Source organism: Paroedura picta, chromosome 17, assembly GCF_049243985.1.
Source record: "Paroedura picta isolate Pp20150507F chromosome 17, Ppicta_v3.0, whole genome shotgun sequence".
NCBI lineage: Eukaryota > Metazoa > Chordata > Lepidosauria > Squamata > Gekkonidae > Paroedura > Paroedura picta.
The window spans coordinates 9,105,393-9,125,744 of NC_135385.1; the positions used below are offsets into that span (position 1 = coordinate 9,105,393).

Sequence of the window (20,352 nt, forward strand, 5' to 3'; positions counted from 1 at the left end):
CTAGGTACCTGCTATAACGCAGCCCTGCTGTCCTCTTCCGGGAACGGAACCGTCATTGCATTTGTATGCAAACGTCGGGCTCAGAATTCGGAGAGAATGCTAATCCCGGCAACTCAAGTCCCAGGCCAAGGCTGCCTTTTGTTTACCAGCATCTCTGCAGTAGTAGCACGCTACTGATTCGAAAATAATGTTCAATAATAGTCATCCAGCTGGGCTCTTTTCTTACCTGGCCTGAATCTTGTTGGACAACATCAGATGTTTCTCAGCTGGCCTGATGCATTTTTTCCGATACTAAGAAGAGCCCTTGCAAAATGCATACTTTAGTGACAAGTATCCGACTAACACTCCAGATTTGGGGGGGGGGGGGTTGGGGGGAAGGGAATAGGGAAATAAAGAGCTGATAATTCAATACTTAACAGTGACAGGGGAATTTGGGGAGCTTCTCAGGCTATCTGAAAAGGCTGATCCTGAATTGCAGTGAATTGACCCACCAGAAAAACCTGCTGTGCTGATTCTGCCCCTCCACTGGTTCCTAATTAGAATCATAGAATCCTAGAGTTGGAAGGGACCTCCAGGATCATCTAGTCCAACCCCCTGTTCAGTGCAGGAACTCACAACTACCTGCCCACCCACAGTGACCCCAATTTCCAGTGATCCCTTCAGCAAAAAATCTCCAGAATCTAGGATGGCCTGGAGGGAATTCACCTGCCATCCCACAGTGGCAATCAGCAATTCCCTGGGTAGGCAAGGAAGGGCCACAAGAGTCAAACACTGGCCCATCCCTTCCTGCCCACCTACTCACGGTACTGTCTACTCAGGCTGGTAGCAGCTCTCCAAGGTCTCAGCTTGAGGTCTTTTCCACCCCCTCTTGCCTAATCCTTTTAACTGGATCTGCCAGGGATTGAACCTGGGACCTTCCGCATGCCAAGCAGAGGTTCTTCCACTGAGCCAGGGCTCCTCTCCAGGATTAGTGCAATGTCTGGGCAAGTCTTGCTGGAGGCAGACTTTTCAAACCTTGAAGGATGCACGCTAACGGCTCAGAGCCGGTCCTTCTGACATCCCAAAATAAAAAGGGCCCTTCATTCCAGACTACACTGTCCCAGAGTCACGAAAAGACAGCCGCCTTCAATTGACGGCGTGGTGTCCAAAATATGATGCTAATGAGCTTGTAAGCATCAAGGTGGGGAACGGAAGCCAGGCAGGCGTTCTTCGGAGACCGGGGCGTCCAAATCCCAGCTCGACGCCGTCATCCTCTTCCAAAGGCAGCAGCCCAATTAAAGGAGCGCTGGGTGACAGGCTTCGTGCAGAATGCGGCTCTGCAAAGCACCGGGTTGATCTCGGATCCCTGCTTTATCAAAGTTGTCACTCCCTCCCTCCCCCTCTCCCCGCACTATTCGGGAATCGGCATTAAAGGAGAAGTTTGGTTCACCTCTAATAGGTGTCAAGATTAAAAAACAACAACGGCTTGTCTAAAGTCTGGGTAATTTCACGACGAGCATGAAACAGACACACACACACACACACACACACACACACAAACCCGTGAAACAATTTACAGCAAGGATCGTTGTCATTCTTTTGTTTTGTTTTGCAGCTGAGCAGGAAGAAGAGAAGGAAGGGAAATGAACAAGAGTCGAACAGGGCTGTGATACGGCGCATCAGAGAGAAGGAAGACAGACGACATGGCTTTGGGCAGGACAGGGTCTGATTTAATGCGCAGGCTGTTGAGGTGCTTCTCAGGCGCTGCCTTCAGCAAGCTGACACGCTCTCACGGCTCGCTCCAGCAAACGGCGTTAGAGAAAAGAAGGAAGAAAACGAACTTGCTGCGTCACTCCAGGTCGCTCTCCCCAGCCCTCCTTCCCTCCCATTCGTGAGGAGCAAGCGCAATCACTCCACAGCACTCCCTTCCTCTGTTCATGAGGAGCAAGGGCAACCGCTCCACAGCACTCCCTCCCTCCCTCTGTTCGTGAGGAGCAAGGGCAACCGCTCCACAGCACTCCCTCCCTCCCTCTGTTCGTGAGGAGCAAGGGCAACCGCTCCACAGCACTCCCTCCCTCCCTCTGTTCGTGAGGAGCAAGGGCAACCGCTCCACAGCACTCCCTCCCTCCCTCTGTTCGTGAGGAGCAAGGGCAACCGCTCCACAGCACTCCCTCCCTCCCTCTGTTCGTGAGGAGCAAGGGCAACCGCTCCACAGCACTCCCTCCCTCCCTCTGTTCGTGAGGAGCAAGGGCAACCGCTCCACAGCACTCCCTCCCTCCCTCTGTTCGTGAGGAGCAAGGGCAACCGCTCCACAGCACTCCCTCCCTCCCTCTGTTCGTGAGGAGCAAGGGCAACCGCTCCACAGCACTCCCTCCCTCCCTCTGTTCGTGAGGAGCAAGGGCAACCGCTCCACAGCGCTCCCTCCCTCCCTCTGTTCGTGAGGAGCAAGGGCAACCGCTCCACAGCGCTCCCTCCTTCCCTCTGTTCGTGAGGAGCAAGGGCAACCGCTCCACAGCACTCCCTCCCTCCCTCCCTCTGCTCGTGAGGACCAATGACAACCAGAATATATGGATGATCTTCTCTCATCTCCAAATCTGAGAAAAGCAACCCACTGCTTCCCTCACAAAGGTCGCTGGGCAAGTGAAGAAGAGGTTACGACGGTGGCGACAACCAACCAAAGAGCTAGTGTACCACAAACTAACTCACTTCTATCTAAGGCCGTTGACCTCCGGAACTCTCCAGGAATTACCACGGATCTCCAGTCAACACAGATCTGGAGAAAATGGCTTCTTTGAAGGGTGGCTTCTAATTGCGGGGGTCTTTCCCTGAACCACCAGCAGCATTTCCAGGCACCATCCTAAAAATCTACAGGAATTGGGAGCCATAACCCTATATCTAGGTCTGCCTTGGACAGAGGAAAGAGGAAGATCCATGGAGAGGATCTTCTAAATGTCTCCCAAATCCATGTGCTGCCAAATTCTCCCAAAATACCTCTGGAGTGATAAATAGAAACACACATTTGACAGCAACAGTTCCATGTACCTGGTAACATAGACTAAAAGACTGTTCTGCTTCTAAAGGAATGTTTGGAAAGCATCCCTGGTAGATCTCACTCTCATTACGGAAAAGCAAAAGGCATCTGAATTTTCGTACGAAACGAGGCCCACACGAATTACAGGACAGGTGCGAGTAGAGAGGATCCAGTCAGCTGGACCACGGAGGCCCGGGATCACAGTCCAGATCAGCCACCGACTCCCTAAGGGTAGCCTTGGGTGAGTCACTTGTCTTCTCCAACTCAGTTCCCCACCTGTAAAATGGGAATAACCATGACCTTCGTCACAGGCCCACAGAGGACAGGAACTGAAATAGGATGCGTAAAACATTTCAGACTGTTTTTTTTTTTATGAGAATCAGTACGGCATTTATTACGAGGAGGCGGTCACAAACCCGGACACTTAAAATAAGCCCATGGCCCCGTTCGTTTTCAGCAACCATTCCGCATATACTTACGCCCACAAGCCCCATAGCTAGAGGGAAGTTTTGATAGTGGTGAAAGAGATCGGGTTTAAGAGGGAGGTATATCCTAGAACACAACAATGGCCAAAAGATCTCTTTCCCTGTACCCAACACTACAGAGGGATCGTAAAAATTCTCTGCCCACAAGATCCACTTATCTAAGTGGGAGGCAGAAGAGCGATTTTTGACCAAGCCCTCCCCCTGGCCCCAAACCTGTGTCATTCATAATGCTCTAGCTTGAATGATAGTCAAAAGAGAGTGGAGAATCTTTCAAGAAGAAGAGAATCTTTCAAGAAGGCGCCCACGGACTGTCCGCTTTCTATACAAGGCCCCTCCCCCAATATGGCCCCCAGAGAACTTTTGTGTTCTGCTAACACCAATTTGTTGGTAATCCCAGGCCCTAAAGACATCTGTCTGGTCTCAGCCAGGGCCTTTTTAGCTCTGCTTCAACCTGGTGGAATTGGTTGTCAGTTGAAATCAATGTTCCGCGGGCTCTGTAAAATGGCACTCTTCCGCCGGGCTTACGGATGAGGTCGTGGCTGTCTGAAAACTATACAACTATACCCTCCTTCTCCTTAACTCCCCCCGCCCCCAATTTTAGACCCTCCAAATCTGGTTAGCCTGACGGAGGGTATTTGAGAGGGTGGCGGGGAGACGCACTGGTTTTGTGTTTTTATTATTGTAAACCACCCTGAGCATGTTTGCAGGGGGGGGGGGAAGCATAGAAATAAAATTAAATACATACATGAAGGATGGATGGATGGATGGATGGATGGATGGATGGATGGATGGATGGATGGAAGGAAGGAAGGAAGGAAGGAAGGAAGGAAGGAAGGAAGGAAGGAAGGAAGGAAGGAAGGAAGGAAGGAAGGAAGGAAGGAAGAAAGAAAGAAAGAAAGAAAGAAAGAAAGAAAGAAAGAAAGAAAGAAAGAAAGAAAGAAAGAAAGAAAGAAAGAAAGAAAGAAAGAAAGAAAGAAAGAAAGAAAGAAAATTGTTGTTGTTGTTTCTATACCGCCCTCTCAAAACCGGCTCAGGGCAGTGTACATCATGTAATAACTATTTTCAGTTAAGATAACACCATAAAACATTAAACAGTTTAAAGCTCATTAGCTGCATCTACCACCTGTCCCAGCATCCATGATTGCCATTCAACTGAGCGATCGGTCACAGCCAGAAGATCTTTCCGGGTTAGTATGTGTCAGTAGGGGTGTCTCTGCTGGAGAGGGCCCATAGATGTTATGAGTTCGTTGACTGCAACCAAAGGCTTGGCAGAAGAGCTCCGTCTTGCAGGCCCTGCGGAATTTGGCCAGCTCCAACAGGGCCTGGATGTCCTCTGGGAGTTCGTTCCACCAAGCAGAGGCCAGGACTGATATTGGTTGAGGCCAGGCGTTCTACCTCAGGGCCAGAGACCACCGGTGCTCTTTGGGGGACGTTATTGTGATAATAAACTTTATTTTTCTATCCCGTCCTTTCCATGAGGCTCAGGGCAAGTTACGTCAATAATAAAACATTACATTAAAAAAAGCAATTTACATTTAAAACTGTTCCATCTAACCCAAGCCATCGCTCATTAGCAATATTGTACACCTCAAGGATATGGTGCATTTTCCTTACTAGGAGAGCATTCTTGTTTTGGGACTGCATCTTCCCATAAAGTTCCGTTGGGTGTTAAGCTCAGAGCTTCCTCTTGACAATTAATTAATTAATTGGTACATCGTCCAAAAGCTTACTTCCTTTTTATGTATTCTCTACCGGTTAAGGTATCCCAAATGCCTTCGTTCTGAAAATTCGTCCTAGCTTGACTTCATGGCTCAAATTCGGAATGACAGAAGGATTCCAGTTTATTGATTCATGATTAAATTTTTATGCCAACCCCTTTCAGAGTTACCGACTCGGGGCCGCTCACAACCACAAATATGGTAATTAAAGCCAGTTCAAAGCAGCTTGTGGCATTTTATGGCATCGTTCCAGCTGTGGGTCTTGGTTTCTATCTCCCCATCTCCCACTGGGGGGGTGGGTTGCTTTAAGGAGGGCCTCATCTGTTGGTATCAATTCCATCATTCATGGGCCCCAACTAAAAGCCTGGTAGAAGAGCTCCGTTTTGCAGGACCTACCAAACTGAGAAAGTTCCTGTAGGGCCCGCAGCTCCTCCGGGAGCTCGTTCCGAAGGGTAGGGGCCAGGACCGCAAAGGCCCTGACCCTTGTTGCGGCTAAGCATACTCCTCTAGGGCTAGGGATGACCAGCTGCTTTGTACTAACTGAGGGGAACACTCTTCAGGAGGCACAGTCAGCTAGGTGGTCCTTCAGGTATGCCGGGCCCAGACCAGGTCTGTTGTGGGCTGTTCCTTGAAACCAGACGGTAGGGAGGGAGGGAAGAGTGGCCTCCACCCTCCGGGCCGTAAACACATTTACCCGCCCAAATCCACCAGTATATGCCCATGACTCACCTGTTTCAGCTTCAGTTCTAGGGCTCGCTTTTCCTCTTCTAATTGGCTCCTCTCAGATTCCAGCTCCTCAATCTTTAACCTAAGGGGCAACATGGCCATAAGTGAAAACTCTTCATATCCTTCACGGCTGCTGCCATCCGGCTCGGCGAAGCGACCGAGATATAAAACCCTGCTCAGTGGCTTTTGTCGTACAAACCTGTCTTTTTTCCCAAAACCAGATCGAAACTGGCATTCCAGGGTGTTTATATTAAATACTCATCAAGGTCGCTTTCGGCATTCCTCCTGGGTGTTGAATGAGGTTTTCTGACTCCGGCATTACAGAAGAAGAAGAAAAGCCAACCAGCTCAGTGGCTGGATTGATTGTTTGTAGTTTACTACAATGCTTTTTACAGGTGATGGATGGATGGATGGATAGATGGATGCAGGGAAGGACGGATGGAAGGATGGATGGAAGGATGGAAGGATGGAGGGGAGGATGGATGGATGGATGGAGGGAAGGAAGGATGGAAGGATGGATGGATGGATGGATGGATGGATGGAGGGATGGAGGGAAGGATGGAGGGAAGGATGGATGGATGGATGGATGGATGGATGGAAGGAAGGATGGATGGATGGATGGATGGATGGATGGATGGATGGATGGATGGATGCAGGGAAGAACGGATGGATGGAGGGAAGGATGGATGGATGGACGGACAGGGTCAGGGCCCTGTTGTGAAACTGGCATTTCAGGGTGTTTATATTAAATTCTCATCCAGGTCAGATTTGGCACGCCTCCTGGGTGTTGAACGAGGTTTTCTGACTCCAGCATTACAGAAGAAGAAAAACCATTCCGATAACGATAAATAAAGAATACATTTAATCTGCACAGCTCCCCCCGCTCTCCAATGGCCATTTAGAAGCTCTCCTGCCCCATTGTCCCTATAGCTCCACCCACATTCAAAAACACCAGAAAAGGTGGCAGTACGAGCCAGGGTGCCCATAAGTTAAGTTAATATGCTGGGCCATGCTTTTGATCTGCAGTTGAGGTTGGTACAATCAAGGGCGAAGAAGAACTGGGGTGGGGTGGGGTCTGGTACCCCACTTCCTACTCCACGAAACAGTCTCAAAGTGGCTTCCAATCACCTGCGCTTCCTCTCCCCACGCCCTGTTACACTCATTGCGAATAGAAAACTCAGTAAAGAAGAATTAGATGTAAGCCACTTCGGGTCCCCAATGGGGAAAACGATAGTATAAATGAAGCAAACCAACACGGAAACAAACAAAACATCCGTTCTGCATCAAAAAACCACATGCAGAGGACACGACGCTTGCAATATTTATGAATTCGTTTTAAAAAAAACTGTACAAAAAATTGTACAAACAGGACAGCTCTTGGCAGACGGGAGGGGGGGGGGGAAACCAAACGGAGAAGTGCAACCAAGGAGGCAAAATTGGGTTGGGAGTTAAAAAACGCACCTGCCATGGGCATAGTAGGAACACGACGTTCACGTGTTCCGAAAAGCATCAGGGCGGGAGAAGAGAGATTCCCAGAAAGCATGTCTAATCGGCTTGGGTAGAACATGAATTTCTTTGACATTGCCGAAACCTGATCTGGTCTCTAAATCTATCGACAGCGTTTAGGATTTACTGGAGTTGGTGTTTGATAGCGAAGGGGGGGGGGAGCAGTGGGGAGGAGAGAAACATTGCGTTTTGTTCCAGCTGAAGAGGTCTCGCCATCTGTCCCCCCTATTTGAGACTTCCCTGACTTTGAGAAAACGTGAAATGTTGCCAATTTCAGGACATTCATCAAGGCCCAGGTAAAACCCGCTCTTCCGGAAACAGAATCGACAAGACTCGACGCTTGGCTTCTGGCCAGGCGAACATCGGGATGAGAAGGGAGGTGACATATCGGCACGGAGGGGTCATGGATAGCACCATGTCATGGCACCAAGCCCCAAACCGCAGTCGAAATTAGGAGCTACGGATTTTCTCTCCCACCCTTCCCAATGCATTGGGGGACATTCCCCTTGTGTTCTCACTCTGCGGCCAAACTCCCAAAAGTCTCTCAAACGTGATTTAAAAAAAAAAGAAGATTCCAAAAGTCACGAATATCGTGGATAGAAAAGTCTAGGGTGTGGCCTCAATGTCTGATCTCCACTGCCAATTTTGGATGCCGTTGAAGGGTGTTTTATTTATTATAGTTATAGACCGCCCTCCCCGAAGGCTCAGGGCGGTTAATTCCCCTCTGAAAGGCAATCGGGAATAAATTAAAGGGCGGGTGGGGGGAGCGAAGCCATCTTCAGGTGCCAGCTGGGAGAGGCGGCCATCGAGCCCCCCCCCCGGCTCTTTGCCTGCCGATTAAGTCAGAAGGCAAATTTTTTCCCCGTGATTAAGCCGGAGCTAATTAATCAAACCGGTTAAAGCTCGCGTTCCGATCGCTAATGAATTTTCATTCCTCCTCAGATGACAAATTTCCTAATTAAGGAGCGGGACAGGGAGGGAGGAAGCAAAGGGAAGCTTTCGTCTCCTCTCCCTCCTGCCCAGCGGCGGAGAGGGGAGGACGAGCTCACCTGAGTGCATTCACCCCCTCCCGGGCGACAAAGAAGCTCAACTCCTTCGTGGATTCCTGACTCTTCAGCAGCCTCAGCTCCGCCTCCAACTGGAAGAGAGAAAAGGAAGCAAAAAACACAGCAATTTAGGAGGGTCCCTTTTTAAAATCTGATTTCCCCTTCCGGACAGAGAGACTTGCTGCGAATGTGACAACGGGAGAGGGCAAAGGCCTTTGAGCAGTTCTCCAGCTTGGGGTCACAGTTAAGAGCAGCGCCTTCTAAGCTAGCGAGCTGGGTTTGTTTCCCCGCTCCCTGACATGCAGCCACCTGAGTGACCTTGGGCTTGTCACAGCTATGATAGTGCTGTTCTGACCAAGCAATCCTCTCAGAAGCTCTCTCAGCCTCAACCACCTCACAGGGTGTCTGTTGTGGGGAGAGGAAAGGGAAGGCGACTGTAGGCCGCTTTGAGACTCCTTCGGGTAGAGAAAAGCGGCATCTAAGAACCAACTCTTCTTCTTCTTTTTCTTCCACATTAGAGGCTGCCATTCTTAACCACGACACCCCACTGGTCCACCAAGATGGACAAGGTGCCCTGCTGTTTTCACTACCAGCCTTTGCCCAGATGATCCAGTGTCACAAAATGGTTAATATTCTAGATATATGCTGGGAGGTCCCTGGTTCAAATCTCGCCTCTGCCATGAATACAACAGACAATTCTCTCTCTCTTTCCACTAGAAACCAGGGATAACACTGACCAGAAGGCATAAAGGTAGAAATACACTTGGACACTAGCATCCTATGCAGAAATAATCTTGGGGTGTCAACCTCAAGGTGGGGCCTGGAGGTCCCCGGAACTGCAACTGATCTGCAGATGAAGAGATGGGTTGTCTGTATCCAATGAAGCCTCAACATGGCTTAAAAATCACCTCCCCTTCCTCTCCCCACAACAGACACCCTTGTGAAGTAGGTGGGAACGAGAGAGCTCTGAGAGAACTGGGACCGGCCCAAGGTCACCCAGCTGGCTGCATGTGGAGGAGGAGTGGGGAATCGAACCTGGCTCTCCAGATCAGAGGCTGCCGCTCTTAAACATGACACCAAAACTGGCAGTCCACACCAACATGGAGATCAGAACCCCTGGAGAAAATTACGGCCATGATGGCATTATGGCCAGTTGAGGCCCCTCCCAACCCCATCCACCCCAGACTCCACACCCCAAATCCCCAGGAATTTTCCAACCTGGAGTAACCAACCCTGTAAGTCTAACTTCACACTCTGCATAGGGAGTCGTCCATGAAATAGATCCGCATTCAGAGGGGTTAGGAAGCCTTCTTTAGACCAGAGGTCTTTGCCTCTGATTCAGCATTGACCCCTCAACATAGGCAAGCCCCCAGAACCCACCCCTGTCAACACTTGCCCAACCCTTCTGCAACTGGTTGTTGTGAGCTTTCCGGCCTGTGGGGTGTGGTCCGGTCATTTCGGTCCCTGACGTTTCGCCGACGACTGTGGCTGGGATCTTCGGAGGTAGGAAGATTCTACCTCTGAAGACGCCGGCCACAGCTTCTAGTGCAACGTCAGGGACCGAAATGACCAGGCCACGGCCACGCGCCCCAGAAAGCCCACAACAACCCACCGAAAGCCACGGAAGCTTTTGACAATTCGTCCCACAGCTCCTTGGCAGAGGGCTACCTTCCTACTACAACATTTCCCCCCGTTTGCCATCTGCCACCTCTTTTTTAAAACCTCCACGGCAAAACTCAGGGCACGTCCAGGAGGGGAGGGGAGGAGTGATCCAAGCGCTGCCCTAATTAGACATGCGTACCAAAACACGCACACCGAGGGCTTCATCTTCGGCACCAGGGAGATAAGGCATTAGCATACAGTATCCTTCGACTGTGCTGCTGCTTCCGAGATGCAGCGCATTCCTAATTTGACTGCGCCAGAAGAACAGGTCCAAGAACAGCCAGATGGCACTCAACGGAGGAGCGGGGGCCCCTGCTCAACAGGGCAAGTTGGATCGGAAAAAGGAAACTTATCAATGACTGGCAAAGCTGTGCTGACCCACAGCAGGCAGTCCACAAAACAAAGTTCCAACATCCCACTGGAGAACGGTACGACTCAGGGATCAAAAAAGGAGCGGTCCTACCCTTCCTGGGGAACAGCAAAAAAGAAAGCCAGCAGGCTCGGCCCCCCCCCCCGCCCCAAATCCAGCCCCCAATTCATTCCCAAATCCCGTCTTGACGGCAGAGCGACGGGTTGGCGGAGAGCGTTTCTTGCGCCCGTCTCTCCAAATTGCAAAAAAGCGAATGCGTAGCGGCCGGCTGATAAACATTATCAGCGCAGAGAAACGCCTGCCTCAATTTTCTGATTACCGCGCGGCTCTCTTTCCGCGCGGCAGCCCCATCACAGATGGCCCGGATAAAGCAGGTGCTCTCCGATAATTCCAGGGATACGCCGTCGCAAGGCGCCAGGGCCCGGCGGGTAACTTTCAATTCCACCCCATCTCCGGTCGCTCCCGAGCCATTTGTTATGTGTGCCGGCTCTCCGTTGCCGCTGAAGGTTGCAATGAGGTTTGTTATTATAGTTTCAGGGCCGCTCTCTGCTCCGGGCGTGGACGGCATCCGGAGATGCAGGGCCAGTAAATAGCCTATTTATCATTGGCTAAGCGGGCCTCAGCCTTCAAGCTGCCTGCCACCTGCTTTTCGTGACATGAGCAGATAAATTGCCGCTGGCTCCCTTTGGAGGGAAAAGAGGCAAGGGGTTAGTAATAGACTTCTGGGGCGCACAGCGGTGCGTTTGCAGGGAGAGGAAAGAGGTTCCGCCTGTAATGAGAGTGTGCCGATCGCTCCAATATGCCGGCCGGCTCCGGAGGGGAAACGTTAAACACCCAATGTCGTTCCTCAAGGGAACGCTACGAAGTGTGCTTAACTGCAGGAACCAAGCGGTACTTTGTCGGTCGGGCTTAGATCTGCATGGGAAATGACCAAACGTTACCCAAGGGCAATATTTGCACCGGAGATCCCCAACACGGGCTTTCCACTAACACCTTGGGTGGAGCAAATCTTTCAGAAGGTGGGCCAGGCCAGGGGGTTTCTGATTGGCCGTGGGAGATCTGATTGACAGAGTGTTAAAAAGTTGCCCCAGCAGCAACACAAGAACAGTCACAACATGACTGAACGTAAGTTGTATGTATGCAAGAAAACATTTTAACAACAGTCCTTTTGAAAAGGCATCCAGCCAGAAATGCTGTAGAGATACTATTAGACTTCTCCATGGCTTCACTGTGGGGTATGCTCCGCCTCTTGTGGCAGCCATTTTGTGCTTGGCTCTACCTACTAGAGCAGCCATTTTGTGCTTGGCTCTCCCTACTGGAGCAGCCATTTTGTGCTTGGCTCTCCCTACTGGAGCAGACATTTTGTGCTTGGCTCTCCTTACTGGAGCAGCCATTTTGTGCTTGGCTCTCCTTACTGGAGCAGCCATTTTGTGCTTGGCTCTCCCTACTGGAGTAGCCATTTTGTGCTTGGCTCTCCCTACTGGAGCAGCCATTTTGTGCTTGGCTCTCCCTACTGGAGCAGCCATTTTGTGCTTGGCTCTCCTTACTGGAGCAGCCATTTTGTGCTTGGTTCTCTCTACTGGAGCAGCCATTTTGTGCTTGGCTCTTCCTACTGGAGCAGCCATTTTGTGCTTGGCTCTCCCTACTGGAGCAGCCATTTTGTGCTTGGCTCTCCCTACTGGAGCAGCCATTTTGTGCTTGGCTCCCCCTACTGGAGCAGCCATTTTGTGCTTGGCTCCCCCTACTGGAGCAGCCATTTTGTGCTTGTCCCACTCTGTGCCAGAACGTCAAAGGAGCCGGCAAGCACAAAAATGCCGCGGGTTTCCATATTCACAAACTGAACTTCTCAAGGGGTGCCCTAAATTTTAAAAGGGAGTCTTTGATCATTAATGCAACTATATCACCACGGCAAAACTGTTCCGTCTGTGGGTATAAGCAATCCCGCCAACTTAATCAACCAGTTAAGAGCGCACTGCTGCTCAGTAATAGCTCTTACGGCGATTACAGCTATTTCTGACGGATCACTCTTCACCTTAGCCGAGGTCCTTATGACATGACAGAAGGCAAAACCGCAAGACATGTCACAGACCATGACTCATGTGCAAAGCTGGCAGAAGATTAAGAGTTTCGGCCGTGCGGCAATGCTCGTAGGACGTGTGGCAGATTCCCGATCAGTCCTTACCCTGCTGTGCCCGCCGAATTCAGCCGACTTCTAGAGCCACCAGAATACCTGAGCATTGTGAAATCTCAAGGCCAGAACCAGCAACGTCAGGCTCTGATGTCCCAACCTGGCTCTGGAAGCCCAACACAGCTGTGCTTTGCCTGTAGAAGATCCCCGGTTCGATCCCCAGCATCTCCAGTTAAAACGGGCTCCGCAGCAAGTGACTCAGAAGACCTCCCCATGAGAACATGGAGAGCCAATGCTGGTCAGAGAAGAAAAGACAGACCTTAACGGACCAAGGGTCTTTTTCAGTAAGGCAGCTTCATGAGTTTATGTCTACTCTGGCCAGCAGAGTTTCTCCAGGGAAGCAATCTTTCACAAGAACATAAACAGAGTCCTGCTGGATCAGGCCAATGGTCCATCTAATCCAACATCTTCTCTCACACAGTGGCCAATCAATTCCCCTAAAGGGCCAACAAGAGGGCAAGGAGGCTGAGGCCTTCATGAGAACATCAGAAGAGCTCTGCTGGATCAGACCAGGGTCCATCTAGTCCAGCATCGTGTCTCACACAGTGGCCAACCAGTTCCTCTGGAGGGCCAACAACAGGGCAGAGAGGCCAAGGCCTTCCCTTAAGAAGAACCTCAGAAGAGCCCTGCTGGATCAGACCAGGGGTCCATCTAGCCCAGCCTCCTGTCTCACACAGTAGCCAACTGGGTCCTCTGGAAGACCAACAACAGGGCAGGGAGGCCGAGGCCTTCTTAAGAACATCAGAAGACCCCTGTGTCTTCGTCCAGCCTCTTTTGAGCTGGCTCATCTTTCCTGCCAGCTACGGACAAGAAGTTTCCCAGCACCTCTGCAAGACCATCTGTCGACCTCCTGCAAGACGATTCAAATTGCCCGCTATAACGACATGACAGAGGGATGAGGATGGGTTTTGTACGATTTACGCTCCCCCTGCTAAGCGCGTCGTTTGCCTCGGTGTGACTGTAGCACGTGGTGGGTTTGTTCTTTTTAAACCCAGTGATGCTCAATGCCTCTTACACTTCTCTCTCTCTCTCTTGGGTGGTAATAGGTAAGCCACCGCTCAGCTTTATGGGACTATTTCATGCAACGTGCATTATTTTGCACTTCCTCGCTGCGCCCGGAGAAATGCCAGAGGAAATTCTACGGCTCCTTTGAGATTGCCTGTCGCACTTCAGTCGGCTTGGAACGGAATTATCGGAAATAACCCCATTCCCCAATTCCTACCCCTTATCCATTATGGGGCCAAGGAAGGGAGTGTCATGAGCACGCCTGTTAAAAACTCTCAAACTTTGGGACCCAGAGCACCCAGGCTTCCCAATATGGAGCAAAGTCACCAACTGGGAGCTGTTTTTCCTGTCCTCGCTCCACATGGCAGTGGGAGAAGAATAATTTAAAAAAACAAGAGCACGTCCCAGGGTCGCCTGGCCAGTTCTGGACATCTGCTGATGCCACTGGTCTTGCGTTTTTGGCTTTGAGTGCCTGCTCTGGTGCAGCTGGAATGAATCCTTCCGTCTATTTCTTCCTTCAAGTGCCCGTTTTGGAGCTGCTTCCAGGGATTTTCATTAACAACTGTGCTTTCTCTGACTTTCCCATTTTGCTCGTGCTGAGTGCACTGCCTCCCGGCTGTCCGAGTAGGTTCGGATTTAGCTCTTTTCAAGAACCAGTCTGAACGGGGTTTGATTCCCCACTCCTCCGCATGCAGCCAGCTGGGTGATGTGGCCTAGTCACAGTTAGAGCTTTTCTCGCAGAACAGTTCTCTTAGAGCTCTCTCGGCCCCACCAACCTCACAGGGTGTCTGTTGCGCAAAAAGGAAGGAAAGAGGTTTGTAAGCCGCTTTTGGACTCCTTTCAATAGTGAAAAGCGGAGTATAAAAAAACAGTTCTTCTTCTTCCTATTCTTCATCGATTATTTTTCTTCTTCATCGATTATTTCTGTAACCTTAAATAAGTTCGCTGGGTTTGATTCCCCATTCCTCCCCCACATACGGACCTTGGGCTCGCCACAGCACTGATCAAGCTGTTTGGACCAGGCAGTGATATCAGGGCTCTCTCAGCCTCACCCACCCCACAGGGTGTCTGTTGTGGGGAGAGGAATGGGAAGGTGACTGGAAGCTGCTTTGAGCCTCCTTCGGGTAGAGAAAAGTGGCTTATAAGAGCCAACTCTTCTTCTCCTTCAGTAATATTAGGGTTCTCTCAGCCTCCCCTCCCTCACAGGCTGTCTGTTGTGCGGAGAGGAAAGGGAAGGTGCTTTGAGATTCCTTCAGGTAGAGAAAAGCAGCGTATAAGAACAAACACTTCTTCTTATGCATTCCAACTAGAAGCTTCTCCTTGCTTTTCTTGGGAAGAAGAAGAAGAAGAAGAAGAAGAAGAAGAAGAAGAAGAAGAAGAAGAAGAAGAACAACAACAACAACAACAACAACAACAACAACAACAACAACAACAACAACAACAACAACAACAACCAGGGAGGAGGAGGAGGAGGAAGTTGAACCTGGGACCCGATATTAGGACTGCAGACTCTTCACTTGCCAAGGACTGCAGAATCTTCCTAGCCAAGAAGGGAGCTCTGGGCAGGACTCCCACCCGCCCCACTTTGAATCTGCATAAAAGATGTGAATGACCCAGACCTTTGGGGAGCAAGGGGAGGGCAGTGGGCAGAGAGGGCGACCCTCTGGTTTCTCCTTGGCGCTTAGTTTGTTTGCAGCCTGGCGCCGGCAGTAATTATGGCTCTTAACTTAGGCACACGAGTGGGAGAAAAGAATATAAATTCAGGCGTTGACTTTTAGAGATGGAAAACGGGGAGAGCCCGGCGATGTCTCCCCGGCGAGAGCACGTTTGAAAATGAAGCAGAGTGACATTTGATATAAACATGAAAAATTGCTCTCTTTTGAAAGCAACAGGAGTCGGGCAGGGGGAGGAGGACGGGGAAACACAATCCCCGACGCAACGGAGAGGCGCTGAAGCCAGCCGGTGGGGCAGGGGGGCATCCAAATATCTGTCTGCGCTACACATACATTGGAGGGGGCTGCGTTGAGGAAGCTTTAACCCTCTTTATGCCGACACCCAACCATCCTGGGGCTTCCGCAAACCAGTCGCCCTGACTTGGGTGGGCCAGGCTAGCCCATATCTCATAAGACCTGAGAAGCTTAGCAAGGCCAGCTCTGGTCAGTACTTGGACGGGGGAAACACCAAGGGAGTCCACGGTTGCTATGTGGAGGCAGGCCATGGCGGATCACCTCTCTCTGTCTCTTACCCTGACCAGAAGCCCCTGTGGCTCAGGGGGAGAGCCTCTGCTTGGCATGCAGGAGGTCCCAGGTTCAATCCCCGGCATCTCCGGTTAGAAGGACCAAGAATTAGGTGAGGGTCAGCTCGCCAAAGGTCACCTCATCAAGTCTGTAGAAACAGGGACCTCGTAGGTCACGGAGTATCGTGTCCAGATCACGGGAGGTGATGGTACCGCTGTACTCTGCTCTGGTTCGGCCTCACTTGGAGTCCTGTGTTCAATTTTGGGCACCCCAGTTGAAGAGGGATGTAGACAAATTGGAGCATGTCCAGAGGAGGGCAACAAAGAAGGTGAGGGGTTTGGAGACTAAGACGTATGAAGAAATGCTGGGGGGGGGGGGGGGGCTTGGTATGTTTAGCCTGGAGAGGAGACAACTGAGAGGGGATTTGATTACCATCTTCAAATATTTAAAAGGCTGCCATATGGAAGATGGAGCAGAGTTGTTCTCTCTTGCCCCAGAGGGACAGTCCAGAATGAAAAGGATGAAATTAATTCAAAAGAAATTCCATCTCAACATCCGGAAGAAGTTCCTGACAGTTAGAGCAGTTCCTCAGTGGAACAGGCTTCCTCGGGAGGTGGTGGGTTCTCCATCTTTGGAGATGTTTACACAGAGGCTGGAGAGCCATCTGACGGAGAGGCTGATTCTGTGAAGGTTCAAGGGGGTGGCAGGTGACAGTGGATGAGCGATGGGGATGTGAGTGTCCTGCATAGTGCAGAGGGTTGGACTAGATGACCCATGATGACCCTTCCGACTCTATGATTCTAGGATTCTATGATTCCTAGGGTATATCATGGGTGCCTCCCCCTGCACTATGCCAACTCCCAGATTTTTACGAACAGTCTCTTGGCTCCTCTCCCACTCCGAAGCAGCCTATAGAGCTCAACTGGGTTGCATCCCCCCCACCCTCCCCCACCCCAAATATCACGTCTAAGAGAAATCAGTGCACATGCAGCATAGCCAGACCGAGAACTGCCGGTGGAGCGCACGCCATCATCTACGCGCGCAATGTAAACAAACCGCTGAGGCCAGCACATTTGTGCGGAATGCAAAGACTCCCCATCTGTCAACTCTGACAAGAGCCTTCCCCCCCCCTCCCCTTTTAAGGGAAACGCAAGCAGTCGAATCCATTAGAAACGTTTAAAAGGCTTATTTAACAATGGGCTGATAAAACATTTTTTCTCTAAAGGCCTCGTTGGGAAAAGAGCAGGGTCTCGTTCATTTTATTACCATTTTTGTTTAAGCGGGCGGAGATAAATCAGAAGCAAGTTGTGGGGAGAGAGGAAAGAGAGGGAGAGAAAGATACGGATCCATCGCGGCGGAGAGAGGCTTGCCTTTGACTAACAAGTCTCAACACAATTCGAGAAGCTCTTTAGAATCCATAAATATTTAAATGTGTGTAAACCAGGCTGTCTCGGGAAGGAGGAACCAACGCCGGGGAGCCAGGGATGACAAGGGAAGTCTGCACCCGGCCCACAGGCATTACTTCCCGTTTCAACACCCACCCCTACACCAGAGGAGACCCACTGAGCAGGACTGAAACCGGCAATCCAGTCCTGCCATACACATAAATGCACCACTAGCCCCCACCGCTATGGGACCACAAGGGGCTTTCAAGGCGAGAGAGAAGCCATCCAAGACTTACGACGATGAAAGCCCATGACATTATTCACACAGCTACCCCTGCAAGGTATGGTCAAGGGTGTATGAATGGCCCAGCGTCCTCCAGCTTCTGTGCTCAAGTGGAGATCATAACGTGGGACCCCCAGATGCTAGTCCAACACCCTAGGCCAGGTTGTTAACCAGCATCCATGGGGAACGGGGGTGGCTGGTTAAGTAAATACGTTGGTTTATGACGCCTTTCCCCACTGGTGACCACATGGCAGCCATTGCTAGGACTCAACCAGTACCAGTTCCCTAATCCATTGGTGTCTGCTCAGCGGTGGTGTCCCTTTCTTGTCTGCTGGCCAACAGCACCAATCAACCGAATTTCCCGGCAAAACGAGCGGTCGCCGAAAGAGGGTTAAAGATTCCTCTAGCACAGTGGATCTCAACCTTCCTAACCCTTTAATCTGGTTCCTCATGTGGTGGTGACCCCCAACCCTAAAATTATGCAAGGGTTCTTTCGCAGAAATTAAACCGAAACTGACCCATGGCGTGAAGATCCAGGATTGCATATAAATTGGGTTTTTCTCCCCCAGTCCAGTTCTGCCTCCTGTTCCACCAAGCCGATCTTGCTCTTTTCCGCGGCTCCAAACAGACAAACCCTCTGTCTCGGTCTACCCCGCAAGGCTGTTGTGTGGATGCCGGCCTCCAGCCCCGCAAAACAAGCACCCGCCGGAAGCAGGTTGGATATTCCTCTAGCCCCAGAGTTCTCGTTTCCCACCAGACCCAAACAGATGTTACTAGGACTGACAAACTTCCTGCTGAAGAGGAGGTGGACAGCTCATGCAGCCTCCCTGCGACGCCAGGTGCTCAGGGGTCCGGCGTCTCTGCACCCTGCGATTCCCTTCATCCTTTGTGCATTTAAACAGCTGCCAGTGGTCCCGCAGACACTTGCCGTGCGAGCAGCTCCGATACATTATGCACAAGCACTGCGAATGCCCGTCAAAACAATGAGCTATGTATCCCGTCACAGCAGGCAGGCAGAAGTAAAAGACTTTCCGCAGAACAAAAAACCCCTTTTGAGAACCATCCAGAGAGTAGCACGTCTTCGCCCGTAACGGGCCCTTCAATTCTGTCAATTTCTGTCTGCTTCTTAATGCTCGTGACGTGTGCATTTGAGGCTGGGGGTTGTTCTTCATACTGGACATGAGCAACCCTGATGTTGCTTTCCCTCTAACCCCTAGCTAATAATTTTGGAAAGGAGGGCCAACAGAACAAAAAAGGGGGGAATTCCAGGCGGTAGTTGACTGGTTTATTATTGTCCAAAGCCCTTAAAATCAACCTTTCTCCATTTTCTTATCCTTGAGAAACCCCTGAATCATTCTTCAGGCTTCGAGAAACCCCAGAAGTGGCGCGATCGTGCAGAATCTGGTTGGGAAGCAGAGCTGTGGACACGCCCACTCAAGGCTCCGCCCCTTCCCACCCCTTTGGCGGGACGTCAAATAGTTTAGCGGGGCTTACAAGACAGAGCCGTTCCACCAGGCTCCTAGTTGAGGTCTGAAGACGACAGGTCAATGTTGCTGGCAGGTTGCCGATATTTATTTTAACATAACGATGGCTGCGTTTTAAGTTTTATTCCCTCTATCCTATATTGTATCGCATTCTAATTTTTGCGAGCCACCCTGAGCCTCCAGGAAAGGGCGGAAGATGAGACAATAATAATAACTAAATAAAATACATTCTTGTTTTTTACACAATTCACTGTTGGATGCCTTGGAAGCCTACGAGAGAGAGTAGATAAACACTCAAATAGATACTTAGATTGATTGCTCTATATCCTGCCTGCATGGATACTCTGAGGTTCTCTCCCGGCTGCTGCATATAGTCTTCGGCCTGATTTGAAAACTCTTCTACCGAATGTTCGGAAACTTTTTGGGGAGCAGGAAAACGGTGCATAGACTCCAATTAGTATTAAGATTTTTCGTGAAAGCTGGCACTCCCAGCAGGAGTCTCTGATTGCCCTCAAGAAATGGCAGCAAATGTTTATAACAGTTACAGTTCGCCTGCCTCAGAGGGAAAGCAAATCTGCAACGGAGAAAAACGAGCAGCTTTATTCCCCTCTCAAAAATTAGGAATCCATCTAGCTAACAAAATGACTTCAGATAGTCAAACGCAACATGACTGAAACGAACGTTTCATGAAGAGGCCTCAAGGCAGATTACGGGATACGGCAATACAGGATATATACAGGATATGAAGACCCTATAGGAAAATCAACACAAGGTGTGGCTCAGTGGAAGAGCCTCTGCTTTGCACGTAGAAGGCTGCAGGTTCAATCCCCCCGACATCTCCAGTTAAAAAGGACCAGGCAGAGGGTGATGGGAAAGCCTGAGAGTCCAACAACAGGCAAGAGAAGTCGAGGCCTTCCATTTCCAAGTTGTGAGCAGAGCAGGAATTCAATCCTGGCTCTCTCAGATCCCAGCCTGACACTCTAACCACTGCACCACACTGTCTGTCAATGTCCATTTCTCGAGTTCAAGGCTTCCAAAAGCCTTTGCAACTGCTCCAGAAGACATGCCCCAAGCATCTCTGTCAGACAGCCATCAACACCACACCAGTGGTAACAACAAAAGCCACAATTACATTTGAGAAACTATCTTTGTGCTTCTGATAAACTGGGAATAGAGGGTGTAATACCGAAGTGACCACTAGAGGGTGCGAAAGACATGCAGAAAGGGGGGAGGAACACAATACCAGC

The 20,352-nt window shown here is 50.5% G+C and overlaps 1 protein-coding gene across 1 annotated transcript in view; it reads right to left on the reverse strand.

The window, feature by feature from the left end:
• Window positions 1–20,352, reverse strand: part of MAD1L1 (mitotic arrest deficient 1 like 1) — a 239,000-nt gene that overhangs the window by 149,473 nt on the left and 69,175 nt on the right. Inside the window, exons 5-6 of the mRNA XM_077316571.1 lie at window positions 8,495–8,583; window positions 5,943–6,021 (exon numbers count right to left, since the gene is read on the reverse strand). Coding sequence (XP_077172686.1) covers window positions 5,943–6,021; window positions 8,495–8,583 — 168 coding nt within the window. The remainder of the gene's footprint in view (window positions 1–5,942; window positions 6,022–8,494; window positions 8,584–20,352) is intronic.